Source organism: Oryx dammah, unplaced genomic scaffold (genome assembly GCF_014754425.2).
Source record: "Oryx dammah isolate SB20612 unplaced genomic scaffold, SCBI_Odam_1.1 HiC_scaffold_23, whole genome shotgun sequence".
NCBI lineage: Eukaryota > Metazoa > Chordata > Mammalia > Artiodactyla > Bovidae > Oryx > Oryx dammah.
This window is the reverse complement of record NW_024070207.1, coordinates 131573674-131591254: the sequence shown is the minus strand read 5'-3', so window position 1 is coordinate 131591254 and position 17581 is coordinate 131573674. Positions and strand designations below refer to the sequence as shown.

Here is a 17581-nt window from a genome sequence, read left to right as displayed (position 1 = left end):
GGTCCTGGTTGGGGGGGGGGTCCCTAGAGGATTTCCATGGAGGGGGGGTCCCTAGAGGGTCTCGGTGGGGGGGTTCCCTAGAGAAGGTCCCGGGTGGGGGTCGCTAGAGAGGGTCTCGGTGGTGGGGGGGTCTGTCTGCCCCGGCCCGGGTCCTGCTCGCACCTGAGCAGAGGGAGCTCGGCCAGCGCCACCTGCAGTCGCGCCTCCTTGGTGCGGGCGTTGCAGCGGAATATGTGAAGAACCACGGTGAACCGGTCAAACACCGGCAGGCGCCAGGCGGCTTCCAGGTCTTTCTAGAAAAACCAGCGAGCGAGGGAGGGAGGGGATGAGCTGTGAGCCCAGGCTCCTGGAGACCTGCTGACCCGCTGCTTCTCGGTACCTTGGTGGGCGTGGCCAGCCTCTCCACGTTCAGGAAGACAGCGGTGATTTCCGGGGACCCTCTGATCCTCTCTAGGAAAAGAGCACCCCCGGTCAGAGACTGGTGCGCCCGCAACGTGCGTCTGGGGATCGACGCTGCGCTTTGATCGGCTGTGTCCCCCGGACATCCCCTGGGTCTCCGAGCACAGTATTCAGGCAGCGTGGAGCATGGGTCAGGGAGGACCAGGCTACAGTCCATTTCCAGGAAAGTAGGTCTCATACCTGCTGAAGCTGAAGCTCCAATACTCTAGCCACCTGATGCCAAGCACCAACTTACTGGAAAAGACCCTGATGCTGAGAAAGACTGAGGGCGGGAGGAGAAGGGGATGACGGAGGATGAGGTGGTTGGACGGCATCAACCACGTGCCATGAGGCCCAGAGGGACGGTCGAGCCCCCGCCACTCTAGGAGGGGGCTGTGGCACACGCGATGGACTCACCCGTCAGCTGCTCCAAGGTCCCTCTGCCGAAGACGAGCTTCTTGTCTGGCGTCTTGGTGGGCACCACCATCGTGGCCACCACCGACCAGCCGTCCAGCGTGCACACCAGCGCTCGCGCCTCCGCCACCTGCCACTCAGCTTAGGGGAGAGACGGGCCGGTGTGAGGGCCACTTCCGGGCGGGTCAGCCCTGCCCAGGGTCCTGGCCCACATGCCCCCGGCTGGGATGGCTTCCTGCTTCCTGGCCACACGAAGGTTCCCAGAAAGCACCCAAATGGGCATTTCCTTGAAGCGGAGATCTGTTCTGGGTGGATGGTCAGGAGTGGGGACGGGGCATCAGGGAGGGAATGAGAGGGGAGGGTTAGATGGGAGGAGAGGGGAAGGGAGCCAGAGCTGAGCAGGGGATGCAGGGACAGCCCTCCCCACCACCACCCCCACTCCGCCATGTCGGCATCGGGCAGGTCTGCCCCGTGAGGACTCAGGGTCCTTTGTGACCCACTAGACAACATCTCCTGTGAAGCTCCCAGGGCCCGCAGAGCCTGCCGTCCTGTATGTGGGGGTGGGCTGAGTCCCGTCCTGGGAGGGTGTCACGTCCTGGGTGACCAGAGCCTAGTTCCAGCTTTCCTCAGTGGGTGCCCTTGCTGAGCCCAGCATGAGCAAGGAGGCTCCCACCCAGGGTCTGTGGCCCTGGAGTCAGAATAATGGGGCCAGTGGGAGGCAGAACCCACCCAGGACAAGAGTCCGGAGGAGTGGGGACACAGGCCGTGGATCAAAGGCGACCAGGACCTGCCCTGCCCTCGTCTCTCCTCCGGCCGATCCCTCGCAGGGCAGCTGATGGACGACAGACACGTGGGCAGTGGTGCCACCTCGTGGCTCTGAGCCCTGACTGGGTGGACAGGGCTGGCGCAGGTCTGGAGGGGCTGGGAGCCTGGGGGCGATGGCCTGGAGCACAGCTATGCGGGACCCTGGCTGGTTCTCCGGTGAGACGTGAAGCTCAGTGGCCAGAGCCTCACAGGTCACCCTCCCTCCGGAGCCCGTCCCCTCCACCCTATGACCACAAGCGCCCCCTCCCCGCCGCTCAGAGCTCAGCCGGTTCCCGTTTCGGCTACAGAAGCTTGTGCACCATCTCGGGCTTGGTGTTTAGCGGCGCAGAAAGTGGGTCCATAAAAGGGTTAAAGCCGAGGGGCACCCTGCCTGCACCCCGCGTGAGTTGCTGGGATCGTTTGCATTATGGATGGGGAGGCCCCGGGGGAGCAGGGCAGAGCGACACCCAAGAGTGGCTCAAAGGGAAAGGGGCTCGCTGCGTGCAAAGCAGGAGGGAGCCTGTGCCCAGAATGAGGGTTTCCAGGCCCATGGTGGTGGTGGGGGGGTGCGGCTCCCGGAGCCAGCGAGGGAATGGGCGGTTCAGCCTCCGAAGCCCCACCTAACGGGCTGCAGCGTCGAAGGCGGGCCCCAGAAACCCCGCCTCCGGAGCCCCGCCCCCAGAAGCCCCGCCTCTGGCGTCCCCGACCTATGAGCTCAGCCCGCGAGTCCCGCCCCCAGAAGCCCCGCCTCCGGAGCGCCGACTTCCCCGCCCCTTACGCTCGAGCCTCCTCGCTCCGCCCGACCCCGCGCCCGTAGCCGCCTGACCCCGCGCTCTCGGTCACCTCGGGTCCCCTGCGGCTTCCCGGGCCCCCACTTGATCTCAGGGTGAACCAGGCACACGCGCTGTGTCCCCGAGGGCAGCAGCGGGTCCCTCCTCAGAAGCTCCTCGTCTTCCTCCTCCTCCGCATCTTCGGGCTCCTCCTCCCCGTCAGCCCGGCTTCTCCGGCCATCCGCACGTGGGCCGCCCCTTCCACCCTCCCGCCCCTCCGAGCACCCCAGGCCTCCGCGGACAGCGGCGAGGGCGCGCTCGGGGTGGGGCGGCGGCAGCAGCAGCGCGGCCCTCGGGGGCCGGCAGCCGCGAACCGCGCGCGAGAGCCAGGCGCCGCCGCGGACGGCGGCCCGCAAGGCCCACATCCTGCGCTCCTCTGAGCAACAGGGCGGGGCCTCCGGGGCGGAGCCAGCTCCACAGCCCGCTGCCCTCCGGTCACCCAGGTCGACGGGGCGGGGCCTCGGGGAGGACCCAGCTCCTGTACCGGCTTCCCATTGGTCACCCGGGTCAACGTGGCGGGGCCTCATCCCTTGCCGACTGCCCATTGGCCACCCGGGTCAACAGGGCGGGGCCTCGGGGCGGACCCACCTCCTGTACCGGCTGCCCATTGGCCACCCGGGCACTCGCCGCCACCGCCTGATTGCTGTGCGCGAGTCTCGGCCGGGAGGCGGGTTCCGGCGGTGCCGCCAGGCACGCGCCTCTCTGTTGGGGATGCTTGCTGCGGCCTCCCCCGGCTTGTAGCGCCGGAACCGAGCCGCGCCGCGCCGCGCCGCGCACCCAAGCCCGGCCGCACTACAGCCTCCGCCCGAGGCCGGCAGTCTGGGCTTGCTGGTCCAGTTCCGCCCTCGGGAGCCAAAACCTCTGCCTTGCGCCCCCCGAGTGCGCCCCCTAACCCGGAGTTCCCAGCTACTGCCTTGGGGCCTAGAATCTGACCCGAGGGGTACCCTGAACCGTGTTACGGGCTCTGCACCCGCTCCACGGCTCTGAAGTGTACGCTGGTGACTCGACTGTGGTCCTGGGGGGGTCCACATAGGTCCCCCCGGATCCTGAACTCTGCCCTGGGGATGTGTGTGGCTCATTTCAGTTCAGTCGCTCAGTCGTGTCCGACTCTGCGACCCCATGAACCGCAGCACGCCAGGCCTCCCTGTCCATCACCAACTCCCGGAGTTCACCCAAACTCATGTCCATTGAGTCGGTGATACCATCGAACCATCTTATCCTTTGTCATGCCCCTCTCCTCCTGCCTTCAATCCTTCCCAGCATCTGGGTCTTTTCCAATGAGTCAACTCTTCGCATCAGGTGGCCAAAGTATTGGACCTTCAGCTTCAGCATCAGTCCTTCCAATGAATATTCAGGACTGCTGGTTGGATCTCCTTGCAGTCCAAGGGACTCTCAAGAGTCTTCTCCAACACCACATTTCAAAAGCATCAATTCTTCGGCGCTCAGCTTTCTTCACAGTCCAGCTCTCACATCCATACATGACCAGTGGAAAAACCATAGCCTTGACTAGACGAACCTTTGTTGATAAAGTAACGTCTCTGCTTTTTAAGATGCTATCTAGGTTGATCATAACTTTCCTTCCTAGGAGTAAGTGTCTTTTAATTTCATGGCTGCAATCACCATCTGCAGTGATTCTGGAGCTTAAAAAAATAAAGTCTGACACTATTTCCCCATCTATTTCCCATGAAGTGATAGGACCAGATGCCATGATCTTTGTTTTCTGAATGTTGAGCTTTAGGCCAACTTTTTCACTCTCCTCTTTCACCTTCATCAAGAGGCTTTTTTTTTTTTTTTTACTTTACAATTCTGTATTGGTTTTGCCATACATTGACATTTAGTTCCTCTTCACTTTCTGCCATAAGGGTGGTGTCATCTGCATATCTGAGGTTATAAATTTCTCCCGGCAATCTTGATTCCAGCTTGTGCTTCCTCCAGCCCACCATTTCTCATGATGCACTATGCATATAAGTTAAATAAGCAGGGTGACAATATACAGCCTTGACACACTCCTTTTCCTATTTGGAACCAGTCTGTTCCATGTCCAGTTCTAACTGTTGCTTCCTAACCTGCATATAGGTTTCTCAAGGGGCAGGTCAGCTGGTCTGGTATTCTCATCTGTTTCAGAGTTTTCCACAGTTTATTGTGATCCACACAAAGGCTTTGGCATAGTCAATAAAGCTGAGTTCGATGTTTTTCTGGAACTCTCTTGCTTTTTCCATGATCCAGCGGATGTTGGCAACTTGATCTCTGGTTCCGCTGCCTTTTCTAAATCAGGTTTATACATCTGGAAGTTCATGGTTCACATATTGCTGAAGCTTGGCTTGGAGAATTTTAAGCATTACTTTACTAACGTGTGAGATGAGTGCAATTGTGCGGTAGTTTGAGCATTCTTTGGCATTGCCTTTCTTTGGCATTGGAATGAAAACTGACCTTTTCCAGTCCTGTGGCCACTGCTGAGTTTTCCAAATTTGCTGGCATATTGAGTGCAGCACTTTCACAGCATCATCTTTCAGGAATTAGAATAGCTCAACTGGAATTCCATCACCTCCACTAGCTTTGTTTGTAATGATGCTTTCTAAGGCCCACTTGACTTCACTTTCCAGGATGCCTGATACTAAGTGAGTGATCACACCATCATGATTATCTGGGTCATGAAGATCTTTTTTGTACAGTCCTTCTGTGCATCCCTGCCACCTCTTCTTAGGATCTTCTGCTTCTGTTAGGTCCATACCATTTCTGTCCTTTATCGAGCCCATCTTTGCATGAAATGTTCCCTTGGTATCTCTCATTTTCTTGAAGAGATCTCTAGTCTTTCCCATTCTGTTCTTTTCCTCTATTTCTTTGCATTGCTCACTGAAGAAGGCTTTATCTCTCCTTGCTATTCTTTGGAACTCTGCAGTCAAATGGCTATATCTTTCCTTTTATCCTTTGCTTTCCGCTTCTCTTCTTTTCATAGCTATTTGCAAGGCTTCCTCAGACAGCCATTTTGTTTTTTTGCATTTCTTTTTCTTGGGGATGGTCTTGATCCCTGTCTCCTGTACAATGTCATGAACCTCCATCCATAGTTCATCAGGCACTCTATCAGATCTAATCCCTTAAATCTATTTCTCACTTCCACTGTATCATCATAAGGGATTTGATTTAGGTAATATCTGAATGGTCTAGTGGTTTTCTCCACTTTCTTCAATTTGTCTGAATTTGGCAATAAGGAGTTCATGATCTGAGCCACAGTCAGCTCCTGGTCTTGTTTTTGCTGACTGTATAAAGCTTCTCCATATTCAGCTGCAAAGAATATAATCAATCTGATTTCGGTGTCGACCATGTGGTGATGTCCAAGTGTGGCTCACAGGCCCCAAATTTGGCCTTGAAGTAGTCCTGACTCTGGGGAGTATGACGTCTGCCCGGGTAGCCCGAATCTGGGACTGCACCCCCGGAGCCCAAGACTCTGCCTTGTGCGGGAAGTGTTACTGGGGTCCCCAGAGGTCCTGAACCCTGGTTTGGGATCCCATTCTACCCCTGGAATGCCTCAACCCTGCAGCTGGGGCTCCATTTTCTTCTTGAGGACCCCAGAGCCTGCCTTGGTGTGGGGGGGACTCTGAGTGCAGCCATGGGGGCTCCCAAATCCAGCCTGAGAGGTCGAAGCTCATCTCCACTGGCCCCGAACTTTGCCGTGGGTGTCTGATGCTGAACCCCTCACCCATCCTCAGAGGTCCCAGATGCTGCGTGGGCCTTCCCAATAGGGCCCCGGGGGTTCTGATGGATGCAGGGGATGGAGAAACGGATGGACAGCAGGCTGGGTGGGATGGACAGCTACATGGAGGCGTGGGCCACTGTACAGGTAAATGAACAGAAAGGTACACACAGGAATGGGTGCGCGGGTGGGCAGACGGAAGGAAGGATGGGTGGATGGACAGAGGTAGCAGGGGAGGCGTGGACCGGCGGGCACATAGATACGGATGGCTGGCCGCACAGATGCATGGATGGACGCAGGGACCAATGGGTGCCCGGTTGGGGGCAGGCGTCTTGATGAGCAGGCGGGAGGGTGGGAGGAGGAAGGAAGGGCGCACGATGTGCAGGTAGAAGGCAGGCGGGGGTCTGCGGGCCACTGTCACCCGCCCCCGCCCCCAAGGAAGGAACACCGCCAGGAGACCGGCCGTGCACACCTCCTGACAGAATGGGACTTTGTTGTCCTTTCACGCAGGCATTTCCCCCATGGCTTTTTCAGTCTTACTTTTGCAATGGGTGGGTTCTTATCTCTTCAATCTCTAACCCCCGGGATTGACGCGTTCTCACCAGGTTTTTTTTCTCCACGTTCTCTGAGTTTCCTCTCCTCTCCGCTGACCTCCCACGTCTGCCGCTCAGCGGGATGAGTCGGAGACGAGGTGGTTCCCTCGGGGGTCTTGGCGGCCAAGGGGAATGCCTGGCCTGTCTGAGCTCTGAGGAGATGGTGGCCACGCCCGTCTCCCGGGGACGCCTGGAGTCCTTCCCAGGAAGACATGGCTGTGGAGTCCGCCCTCCGGATGGTGGGGCGGCCAGGAAGACAGGCCCGCGTGGTCTGGTGTGAGGGACCCCCACTCCAGCTCTCGCCGCCCCACCCACTCTTGGAGGGCCTGTGTCCGGCAGGGGGGCTCAGCTGCAGGAGGGAGGGACCCTCCGCGAGGTCTGCTGGGTGCCGGGACCTGAGACGACCTGCCCAAGGCCTGGTTGGGGGATGCTCCTCAACCACCTCCACTGGACACGTGGGAGCCCACCCTCCCCTGGAATCTCGGGTTGATGCTGAAGCACGGAGCAGTGCTGGACCCGGGGGTGGGCGGAGCGGCGTGGAGGCCGGACATCTGGTCTCACGGCACGGTGTCTGCAGGGGAGGCTCGCACCGTCATGCACAGATGTGACCGCAGGAGAGCCGGCTGCCCAGGGCTGTGCAGGGACCGCCATGGCCAGAGTGCAGGCTGCACGGCCCTGGGGCCCCAGCCTGTGACCCGTGCCCGGCGGCTCCGCGTCCGGGGGGCCTGCACGCCCCGCGGTCTCCCTGCGGGGACCCCCACATCCGTGTCATGTCCATCTGTGACCTGCGTTCAGGATCTCCCGCTACTGTCTCCTTTTGTCTCGAGGTTAGTCTCGGGCTGAAAATCCTTAAATTCTTTATTTCAAAATACAAACGTGATATCATAAAACTCTTTAAACCGCTCTGCACAGCAAATAGAAGGTAACTTTACACATTTTGTACACGTACACAGAAACGCTGGGCCGCACTGACCTGGGTGCTCCCTCGGCCCTGGCCGGGGCAGCATCCCTGCGGGGGCCCCGCGGGACAGCGGGCGCTGTGGCTCCTGGAATGTTCCTGCCGACACAGCCGGCCCAGGGTCAGCGCGGGGACGGCCCGGGCAGACCCGCCACAGCACCGCCGGGTTCCCACCGGGGTGAACCATCTGCCGACCGGGGCCTCCAAGCGCCTGGACAGGGCAGCGGGCCTAGGCCGCCTGCCCGCTGGGGAGGCACCGCGGGGCCGTCTGCAGCCACTTCTGTGCTGAATAAAGACGCACGCACCACAGACAAACGCACTGCACTTGGTGAGGCCGACGGCCGCTCGGCCGCGTTTCCCACCCACGGGCCATGGGGACCCCGAGGGCCCGCGGGTCACGAGGGCGGCAGGTCACCGTCCCCACACTCGTACTCGTACAGCTCGACGGTGCCCAGGCCGCCCGGCGCCTCCAGGAAGGGCCTCTGGGCCAGCGGGGACCTCAGGGCACTCAGCTTCTGCTCCACGGGGCTGAGCTCGGCCTCGTACCTGCGGGGAGGGGCCCGTGAGGACAGCGCCTGCCCTCCGCGCCTGCTGAGCAGCTGTGTGCACCCCAACACCCTGATACCTGGCGGCAGGACAGTGGGCCTGCTGAGCAGCTGTGTGCACCCCAACACCCGACACCCGGGGGCAAGACAACAGGCCCACCGAGCAGCTGTGCCCCACCCCGACACCCTGAAACCCAGGGGCAGGACAGAGGGCCTACTGAGCAGCTGTGCCCCCCCGACACCCTGGGGCAAGACATCAGGCCCACTGAGCAGCTGTGTGCACCCCAACACCCTGACACCCGGGGGCAAGACATCAGGCCCACTGAGCAGCTTTCTCCCCCCCACCGACACCCTGACACCCAGGGGCAAGACATCAGGCCCACTGAGCAGCTTTCTCCCCCCCACCGACACCCTGACACCTGGGGGCAGGACAGCAGGCCCACTGAGCAGCTGTGCGCTCAGCAGCTCAGCCGCCCGGCTGGCTCCCCACCCCGTCCCCCTCTGTGGGATCTGCGCCCCTTGGTGGCCTGCGGGGGCCACACCACCGGAGGGTAGATGCAGCCCTGGTAGGGGCCCCACAGGGGCCCTGGTGAGACCCTCCACGGGCTGGGGGAGGGCCTGACTCAGCAGGAAGAGCTCCCAGAGTCAGGGCGCTAAGGCTGGGCACCAGGCGCGGTTTGGAGTCAGAGTGTCCCCACCCTCGGCGGTAGGGCCACAGTCCCTTGGAAACCCTCCCCCAGAAGTGGCAGCCAGAGGTGGCGTCCTCCCTGCCCCAGCTGGCAGCCCTTTTCCCTGCCCCCGTCCCCCGGCCTTCCCTGGGCCGGGAGCCAGTTCTCCCCGCTCCCGTTCCTCCCGCACTTACCCGTGCTCCCAGGGGTCCCACAGCCCCGTCCCCGGCCACCCCTCCTCCTGGGACCCAGTTCTCCGCCCCCCGCGCGCTCACCCGTCCTCCCAGGGGTCCCCCGCGGCCTCCTCGGCCACCAGGATGTCGTACTCTTCAGCAGCGAAGCGCTCCCAGTCGGACAGCTCCGGGCCCTCGCTCTCGCTCTCCTGTGGAACACGGCACGGTGTCGCCCACGAGCGGCGTGTCGCCCACGAGCAGCCCGGCGCCCCCTCCCCCGCACGTCCCCCGTGGGCCTCCCCCGCCCCCCCCCTCACCCTGAGCAGGGACGCCTGCTCTTTCTGCTCGTGATCCAGATACTTCTCGATGTTGAAGAAGGTGTCAAAAAACACGTTGGCCAGCTTGCAGCGCTTCAGGTCTTGCAGCGTGATCCTCCCTGCGGAAGGGGCCCGGCTGTCAGCGCGTGGGTAGGGGTGCACGGAGGGGACTGCGGGGGACAGCTGGGAGCGTGGGTGGGTGGGGTGGGGTGGGGGGCGCAGGGCGTGAGTGCTCAGGGCAGCTGCGGGGGAAGCCGAGAGGAGTCTCATGGGCCCCTGGGGCAGCTCATTGGCGCGCGGAGTGGGGCTCCTGGGCACAGGGCGGCTTGTGGGCACGTGGGCATGTCATCAGCACACGCGGGCGGCTTTGAGTGCTCCCAGGCACCCCGAGGAACCCAGGCCCCTCACGTGTGCAAAGCCACACGCCTTACGGCACAGTACCGTGCGCTCTGCCGCCAGCCCAGCCACAGGAGTGCCCCAGGTGTGGAGAAAGCCTGGCGGGTGGCTGAGGGACCAGAGACCTGTGTGTCCCTGAGGGTTTGTCAGGGGATATAGGAGGTCCTCACGCATAACCCAGAGGGTGGGACCCGAGCTGCCCTAGACCATGGACACGGAGCAGGAGGAAACCCGGGTCGGGCAAGAGGGCCCAGTCACACGGCCCCAGGACGAGTCCGCAGGACAACACCCGAGACTGGGCTCCCAGGACACCCAGGAGTCCGACTTGGAGGCAGAGCCTTCCTGTGACCTTGGCAGGCATCCCGGGTGCCCTGGGATGTACCCACAGAGCACCCTGGCTCCCAGATCAACCAACGCAATCCCCGGGCCGCGGCACTGGGCCTGAGAAGGGCAGCCCTGCGCAGGGGGTCCCCGCACCGCCCACACTGGGGTCCCGGTGAACAACGACAGAGCACGGCAGAGGAACATGGTCGAGGGAAATGGCGACCGTCCCCAGCCCCGGGGCACACTCAGTCCCCAGGTCAGTTCACGACACGTGAGCGGTGAGGGTGGGGCTGTGAAGGTCGAGTCCAGACTCAGGGATGACACGCGGGGGCCGAGGGTGGGATCGCAAGGGTCACGTTCTCTTCCAGTGATCACACATGGGGGCTGAGGGCGGGGCCGCGAGGGTTGCGTCCACCCCCAGGAGTCACACGAGAGGGCTGAGGGCGGGGCCGCGAGGGTCACATCCACCCCCGTGACCAGAAGTGCACGGTGCTCAGTTACACAAGACCACACTTCACCTGCCCTGGACACGACTACCCTCCCGAGGTCGGGCACACACCTCCCCTGGGGCTTCCCACCCCCGGGCTGCCCACACTCCGGGGCTCCCTACTCCCTGGGGTGTCCCCCTCCCCAGGAGCACCCCGGTTCCCCAGGGCATCCCCCCGGGGCTGTCTCCCTCCCCTGAGGTGTCCCCCACCGCAGGCTGCCCCACTTCCCTCGGGCGCCCCCCCCCGGCTGAGCCCCATTCCCCCCGGCCGGGCCCCCTCCCCCCCCCCGAGCTCCCCACTCCAGGGGCAACCCTATTCCCCAGGGCATCTCCACGCCCTGGGTGTCCCCCTCCCCCAGGGGCCCCCCTTCCCTGGGGCGCCCGCTCCCCAGGCCCTGGCCCCGCACAGCACCTGCAGTCTGGGGCTTCACCAGGTCCAGCATCTGGCACAGGCAGTCCTCGAAGGGCAGGGCCTCGATAGCCATGCTGTCCAGCCGCCGGCACTGCTCCTCGTAGAAGTACTCCAGCTCGAACATGGACAGCGCCCCATCCCCGTCCAGGTCCATGCAGCGGAACCAGTACTCGATGCTGCGGCCGGGAGGGTCACACGTGCACCCAAGCCCGCTCCAACCAGGGTGACCCCACCCCCGGGACCAGTACTCGATGCTGTGGCCGGGAGGGTTACATGTCCACCAGGACAGCATCCACCCAAACCCACTCCAACCAGGGTGACCCCATCCCTGGGACCAGTACTCAATACTGAGGCCGGGAGGGTCACACGTCCTCCGGGATGACCGTCCACCCAAAACCCACTCCAACCAGGGTGACCCGCAAGTGGACAGATCGTACCCCCACAACCAGTACTTGAGGCTGTGACCGGGAGGGTCACACCTCCGCCCAGACAGCCATCCACCCAGACCCACTCTGACCAGGGTGACCCCACTCCTGGGACCAGTACTCGATGCTGCGGCTGGGAGGGTCACACGTCCACCAGGACATCGTCCACCCAAGCCCGCTCCAACCAGGGCGACCCCACCTCCATAACCAGCACTCAAGGCTGCGGCCGGGAGGGTCACACGTCCACCCACACCCGCTCCCACCAGGGTGATCCTATCCCCAGGACCAGCACTCGAAGCTGCAGCCAGAAGGGTCACACGTCCACCAGGACAGCGGTCCACCCAAACCCACTCCCACCAGGGTTAGGGAGGGACAGACCCCACCCCCAGACCACCCCCTCGTATGACCCCCTCCGAGACGCCCTCACAGGGATGGGCCGCGGGGGCTGCCCTCACCAGTGGGTGACCACTGGGCTCCTCTTGCGAGGGTGCCAACAGCCTGAACAGAGCGCAGGCCCCGACACCCACCTGGTGGGGGTCTTCTTATCCTCCTCGGAGATCAGAAACCAGACAAAGTCCGCGTAGCTGATTTTTCCTTCCTTCTGGACCTTTTTCCCTCTGGATTCAAGACACAAGGGCAGCGTCAGGGAGAAGCAGCCTGAGGCGGGAGTCCCTGCCCACGTCCAGGGATGACGGAAGCTCTGCAGGGACCCAGTCCCAGACTGGATCCCACCCGGAGGCACCTGAGAGGCTGTGTGGGTGCAGGGGAGGGTCTCTCAGGGCCAGAGGGGGCGGGGGGGCAAGGATTGGGGCAGAAGAACGTGCCCAGCTCAGAGCCCCCTCAGAGCCTTGCATGCCCAGGGCCTGTGTCCCCCTCATGCACAGCGTCATATGGCAAGAGTGTGCTTTGGTGCCCGTAACTTAGGATGTCACATGTGATGATCATGTGTCCTTTACACATGCCCGCGCATGAGAAAGGCGTGTGTCCTTTACATATGACCTTACATGAGTGGCACACGCGTCTCTCTTACTCATGACTTCCTGTAACAATGGCGTATGTCCCCGTTACCTGTGACCTCATATGGCAAAACCCTGTACACGTGCTCCTAAGGCACGACCTCAGGTGCCTCGGAACACGGCCGCCCCTGTCAGGAGTGACAGGCAGGGCCGGATGGTCCCGGGAAAGCCAGCCCAGCCCTGCTGGGAGCCCGCTGGCACGCACCGCGTCACGGCTCCGGAGAAGATCCGGTCAATCATCTTGGTGGAAATAGCTGCAAGAGAGGAGTCAGGCCGTGAGTCCCGCACGGGGGTCCTGGTGCCCCACGCGGCGGCTGTGGACGCGGCCGGGCAGGCTCCGGGCTGAACCTGGAGACCCAAGTCTGGCTGGGCGGGACCCTGGGGGCCTGAATGTCCTGCACACGCCTCCTCGGACACTGCCCACCGCTTCCCAGTCCTGGGCTTGTGTGTCTGTGTGTGTGCACGTGCGTGCTCCAAGGGCTAAAAGGAGACCCACCCAGTCCATCCTCAAGGAAATCAACCCAGAACATTCACTGGAGGAACTGACACTGAAGCTGAAACTCCAATCTTTTGACCACCTGATGCGAAGAGCTGACTCACTGGAAAAGACCCTGATGCTGGGAAAGACTGAGGACAGGAGGAGAAGGGGACGACAGAGGATGAGATGGCTGGATGGCATCACCAGCTTGATGGACATGAGTTTGGATAAACTCCAGGAGATGGTGATGGATGGGGAGGCCCAGCGTGCTGCGGTCCACAGGGTCGCAAAGAGTGGAACATGACAAGCGGCTGAACAAAGGTGTGTCTCAAGTTGCTTCAGTCGTGTCCGACTCTTTGCAACCCCGTGGACTGTAGCCCACCAGGCTCCTCTGTCCGTGAGATTCTCCAGGCAAGAAGACTGCAGTGAGTTGCCATTCCCTTCTCCAGCGGATCTTCCTAACCCAAGAATTGAAGCAGAGTCTCTCGCATCTCCTGCACTGACAAGACAGGTTCTTAAACCAGCTGAGCCGCTGGGGAAACCCGCCCAGTCCCCGGGACCTGAGCCTGAGTCCAAGCTGCAGAGGGAGGCGCTGGCCCCGGAGCTCCAGGAACGAGGGAAATGGGGACGGCAGGATGCACGTTCACTCCCGCACAGGCTCTGCCTCCAAACACACAGCGCGCTTGTGAGCAGAACCCAAATGTGTGTCAACCATGTTCAAGGGAAAAACAGTGGAAGGCCGGGGCTGTCAGACGGATCACCACACACGGGGTGGCTTAAACAGCACCTGCTGACCCTCCCCTCGTCCTGGAGGCTGGAGTCGGAGCCCCAGGTGTGGGCAGGGCTGCTCCCTCCTCCCCGAGTCCTCACACGCTCGTCCCCGAGTGCGTCTGTGTCCTGACCTCCCCTTCTTATCAGGACCCCAGTCTTGTGGGATCAGGACCAGCCTAGTGACCTCATTTCACCTTCATCCCCTGTTTAAAGACCATGTCCAAACACAGCCACCTCCTGAAATCTCAGGGCTCACAACTCAAGTATATTAATCTTGGGGACACTTTTCAGCCCCTACTTAGGCAGGTAACCACAAAAATAGCGAAATAAAGACAAAACATCCTTTCCTCCCCATTCATCCTGGCTCAATAAAAGTCTCCTCTGAGAGGAACGACTGGACGGTGTCAGAAGCTGAACAAGGTTTTCCAAAGAGATATATATATCCACATCCTGCCTCCCAGAGTGGGAACTGGATCTTACATGAAAACGGTCTCTGCAGAGGTGATGGAGTGAAGGTCTGAGATGAGATCCTCCTGGGTGGGGGTGGCCCTAAACCCAGGGACAGGGTCCTTATAAGACACAGAAGAGGAGAGACACGGACGCAGCGGAGAAGCCACGTGAAGACGGAGGCGGAGACGAGAGGGAGGCGGCCACCAGCCCAGGGACGGACGCTCAGGGCCCCCAGAAGCTGGAAGAGGCGGGGAGGACCTCCCCTGGAGCCTCTGGACGGAGCTCAGCCCTGGGACCCCCTGACTTCAGATGTGTGGTCCCCAGGGCTGGGGGAGGATGGGTGTCGACCCCCATGTGTGGTCATCTGTTACAGGTGGCCTCAGGTAACCCTCACGGCCCGCGTGGGTGTTGGGCCTTCATAAACAAGTTCATTTAGGATCTCCGGTGTCACAACTGGGAGGATGACTTCCTGTTCTTTGAGGGCCCCCCACGCACATGGGAACAGCCCCAGGGAACCAGGACAGCTGGCTCAGACGCGCTCCCACGCCTGGCAACACAAGGCAGAAAACCACTCGGGACCCGTCAGCTCCGCCCCGGCCCGCTCCTCTCCACACAGGAGGGCGCGCCCATGCAAAACCCACTCTGACACAGCCCATGGGCACTCTGGAGGCCGTACTCGAAACCACCCCGTGTCCTGTACCAGCCGCAAGACCACCACCCCAGGGTGACTAGTGTCCCCGGGACAAATGAGGCCACGAAGACCCCAGCAAGCGACCCTGTTTGGTGACAGACCCCCCAAAAGCGGTGACGAGAGCCGCCGGATGTGAGAACCACACGGGTGGACAGAAGGCCCCGGGGACGTGGGAACCAGCCCCGGGACACGAGGTGGGTGCCTCAGGGCCTGATGAGCGCATCCCAGCCACCAGGGCCTGTGCTGATCTCACGGCGGGGGTCAGGGTCGAGGTCAACAGTGGAACTGAGAGGGACCCACGCACACACGCTCAGGCGTCCACACACCGGGAGCGCGGGGCCCTTGCGGGGCCAGCCTGAGCGATTCAGGGAGCAGACGGCTGGCCTGGGGGGCTGACCTCGGGGGCCCATCCAGGCCACACCGACCACAAACAGATGAGTGCCCCAAGGACTCAGAACCCCGCTCGTGGGTGCCATTACCCGGAAGCCCACTGCACCGAAACCGACAATTCTAAAGAAACCATTGGAAAAACCAGGAATCCACCACAGGTGATTTCAGCCCATTTTGCGTACCCTGAAGATTTGGTTTCTTGGAAAGGGAGGTTCAGGGAACTCAAACCGGGGTTCTGTGAAAACCTAGAGGGGTGGGGGAATGTGTATACCTATGGCTGACTCACCTTGAGGTTTGGGAGACACAAACAGAATTTTGTAAAACAATTATCCCTTCAATTAAAAAAGTAATAAAATTTTTAAAAAGCATTTATACGGGATTCTTCACAGCTGCCCCTAAAATGCAAGAAAGCTCGGATTTAGCTATTCCCGCCTCTCTGTCACAACGACCCACAAGGACTCTCGGGTCCAACCCGGAGGCTGGAGTTGAAGCCTCCCCAGGAAATGTGTCTCTCTGCTGTTCTCACCAGGCCGACTCCGGGCCTGATACTGCCAGCCCACCCGCCGCGGCCACATGGCCCTGAGCTGGGACTCGGTGTCCACATGGCACCGTGCCCCCCCAGGCAGGCGCTAGAAGGCCTGGCAGCAGGCAGCGCCAGCGACACGGCAGGAAGGGGGACACAGAGCCCTGTGGGAGCAGGCGTCTCCCCTGCGGGGACAGGCGCTGTGAGCTCGGGGCTGACCCGCGGACTGGGCCCCACTGAGCCCACCAGGGGACCTGGCCTGAGATGACGGCGGGGTGAGCGCCCCTTCTCACGGACACAGAGGAGACCAGGGTTTGGAAGAGTTGGGGGAATGACAGGGGCTCCGAGGGGGAGCCGCCAAGTGCGGGAGATCTCCAGTCCACGCCCGCCTGAGGGCTTCCCGACGCCACGTGGGCGTGTCCGCGGTGTGTGCCCGTCTCCCAAGTCCCCCAGCAGTCCGGTGGGAGTGCGGATGCAGGCCCCGAGGGCAGGGGTCGGGCGGTGTGGGGCAGCCGCGGCCTCTCTGGAGAGACCAGGAGCGCTGGCTCCGCAGAGTCCCGGCCCTGCCCCGCCCGCGCGCGGAGCACTCACCGTGGTCGTTGTGGCGGGCCAGGTCCTGCGCGTCGATGAGCAGATCGTGGTCCGTGTCCAGCTCCCAGAACTTGCAGTAGATGACGTAGAAGTGCTCGTAGGAGAAGAACTCCGTCAGCTGGTTGATGTCTGCCTCCTCCTCCAGGAGAGCCACATTCTGCCGGACACACCACAGCACTGCCAGCGGGGACTCCAGGCCGCGGAGTGCAAACAGCCCGTCCAGTGGGGACGGGCCCAGACCCCGTGTCGTGGGCGGGCAGGGTCAGAGCAGGGCGACCCGTGTGAGGGCCGGGAGGGGCTACCCGGTCAGGGGTGCACCTGGGCCGGGCCAGGCCAGGTCACAGACGCGGAGGGGAGAAGGTGGTGAATGGCAGAGGGGAGGCGCATGCAGGGACTACAGGGTGGGAGGTAACTGATGCAGAGGGATGGACGGGTGGGCGGGTGGGGGGACGGGTGGACGGGGAGGGGCGGGGCGCGCCCGGGCAGGGGACCCGGGAGGGCGGCGGCGGGGTCCCGGTCCCGCCCTGAGGCCGCAGCGCGCACCTGCAGGAAGGTGCTCCTTCGCAGCTCGGCGCACGTGATCCTGCCCGACCAGGACCTGTTGACGGTGTAGAAGATCCTCTGGATGACCTGCGGGGCACGGACGGGGCCCGTCAGCCCCGCACAGCGATGTGGGCGCTGCATGGCTCCATGGGAGGCCCACGTGTGAGCGTGCCCGCCGCCCGGTGACCGCCGGGTTGCCTCCCCAGGGACTCGGGACGGTGCGCTGCAGGACCGCGAGCCGCCAGCAGAGGGCAGCCGCCCCGCACACGGCGGAGGATCAGGAAGGGGGCCCGCTGGATCCCAGGGGGACCCCGTGCGGCGGGAGCTGCCCTCGGCCGCAGTGCGCAGCCCGCAGTGAGAGGGCCGCCCTCGAGCTGGATGGGGCGGGGACAGCAGCTCTGAGGGGCAGGCAGCCCTCACAGCGCGGACTAAAGCTCCGCTCCGACCCGTCCGCGAGCACCTGACCCACCGCCCGGAGAAGAGCGTGAGCTCCAAGCCGAGAGTGCGAGAGAGCGCGCCCCCGCCCCTGCACACGGAGGCCCGGCAGGGCACAGGGTCCCCTGTGGTCCAGACGGCAGTGCCCTGGGCCAGGACGCCCCTCCCCTGGACCCTCCTCCTCCAGGACGACCCCCCACCCGTCCTCTCCTCCAGGA

At 62.6% G+C, this 17581-nt stretch overlaps 2 protein-coding genes across 2 annotated transcripts in view; both read right to left on the bottom strand.

Moving 5' to 3' along the window:
• The window catches only part of GTPBP6 (GTP binding protein 6 (putative)), a 9122-nt gene extending 6270 nt beyond the window's left edge, over positions 1–2852 (bottom strand). The window contains exons 1-4 of the mRNA XM_040266432.1: positions 2500–2852; positions 856–993; positions 380–450; positions 163–293 (exon numbers count right to left, since the gene is read on the bottom strand). Of these exons, the coding sequence (XP_040122366.1) occupies positions 163–293; positions 380–450; positions 856–993; positions 2500–2851 (692 nt within the window). The 5' untranslated portion in view covers position 2852. The remainder of the gene's footprint in view (positions 1–162; positions 294–379; positions 451–855; positions 994–2499) is intronic.
• Positions 2853–7610: 4758 nt separating this feature from the next.
• PPP2R3B (protein phosphatase 2 regulatory subunit B''beta) overlaps positions 7611–17581 on the bottom strand; it is a 48967-nt gene continuing 38996 nt past the window's right edge. The window contains exons 6-13 of the mRNA XM_040266430.1: positions 16929–17015; positions 16386–16542; positions 12697–12745; positions 12003–12092; positions 11051–11226; positions 9432–9550; positions 9217–9323; positions 7611–8274 (exon numbers count right to left, since the gene is read on the bottom strand). Of these exons, the coding sequence (XP_040122364.1) occupies positions 8124–8274; positions 9217–9323; positions 9432–9550; positions 11051–11226; positions 12003–12092; positions 12697–12745; positions 16386–16542; positions 16929–17015 (936 nt within the window). The 3' untranslated portion in view covers positions 7611–8123. The remainder of the gene's footprint in view (positions 8275–9216; positions 9324–9431; positions 9551–11050; positions 11227–12002; positions 12093–12696; positions 12746–16385; positions 16543–16928; positions 17016–17581) is intronic.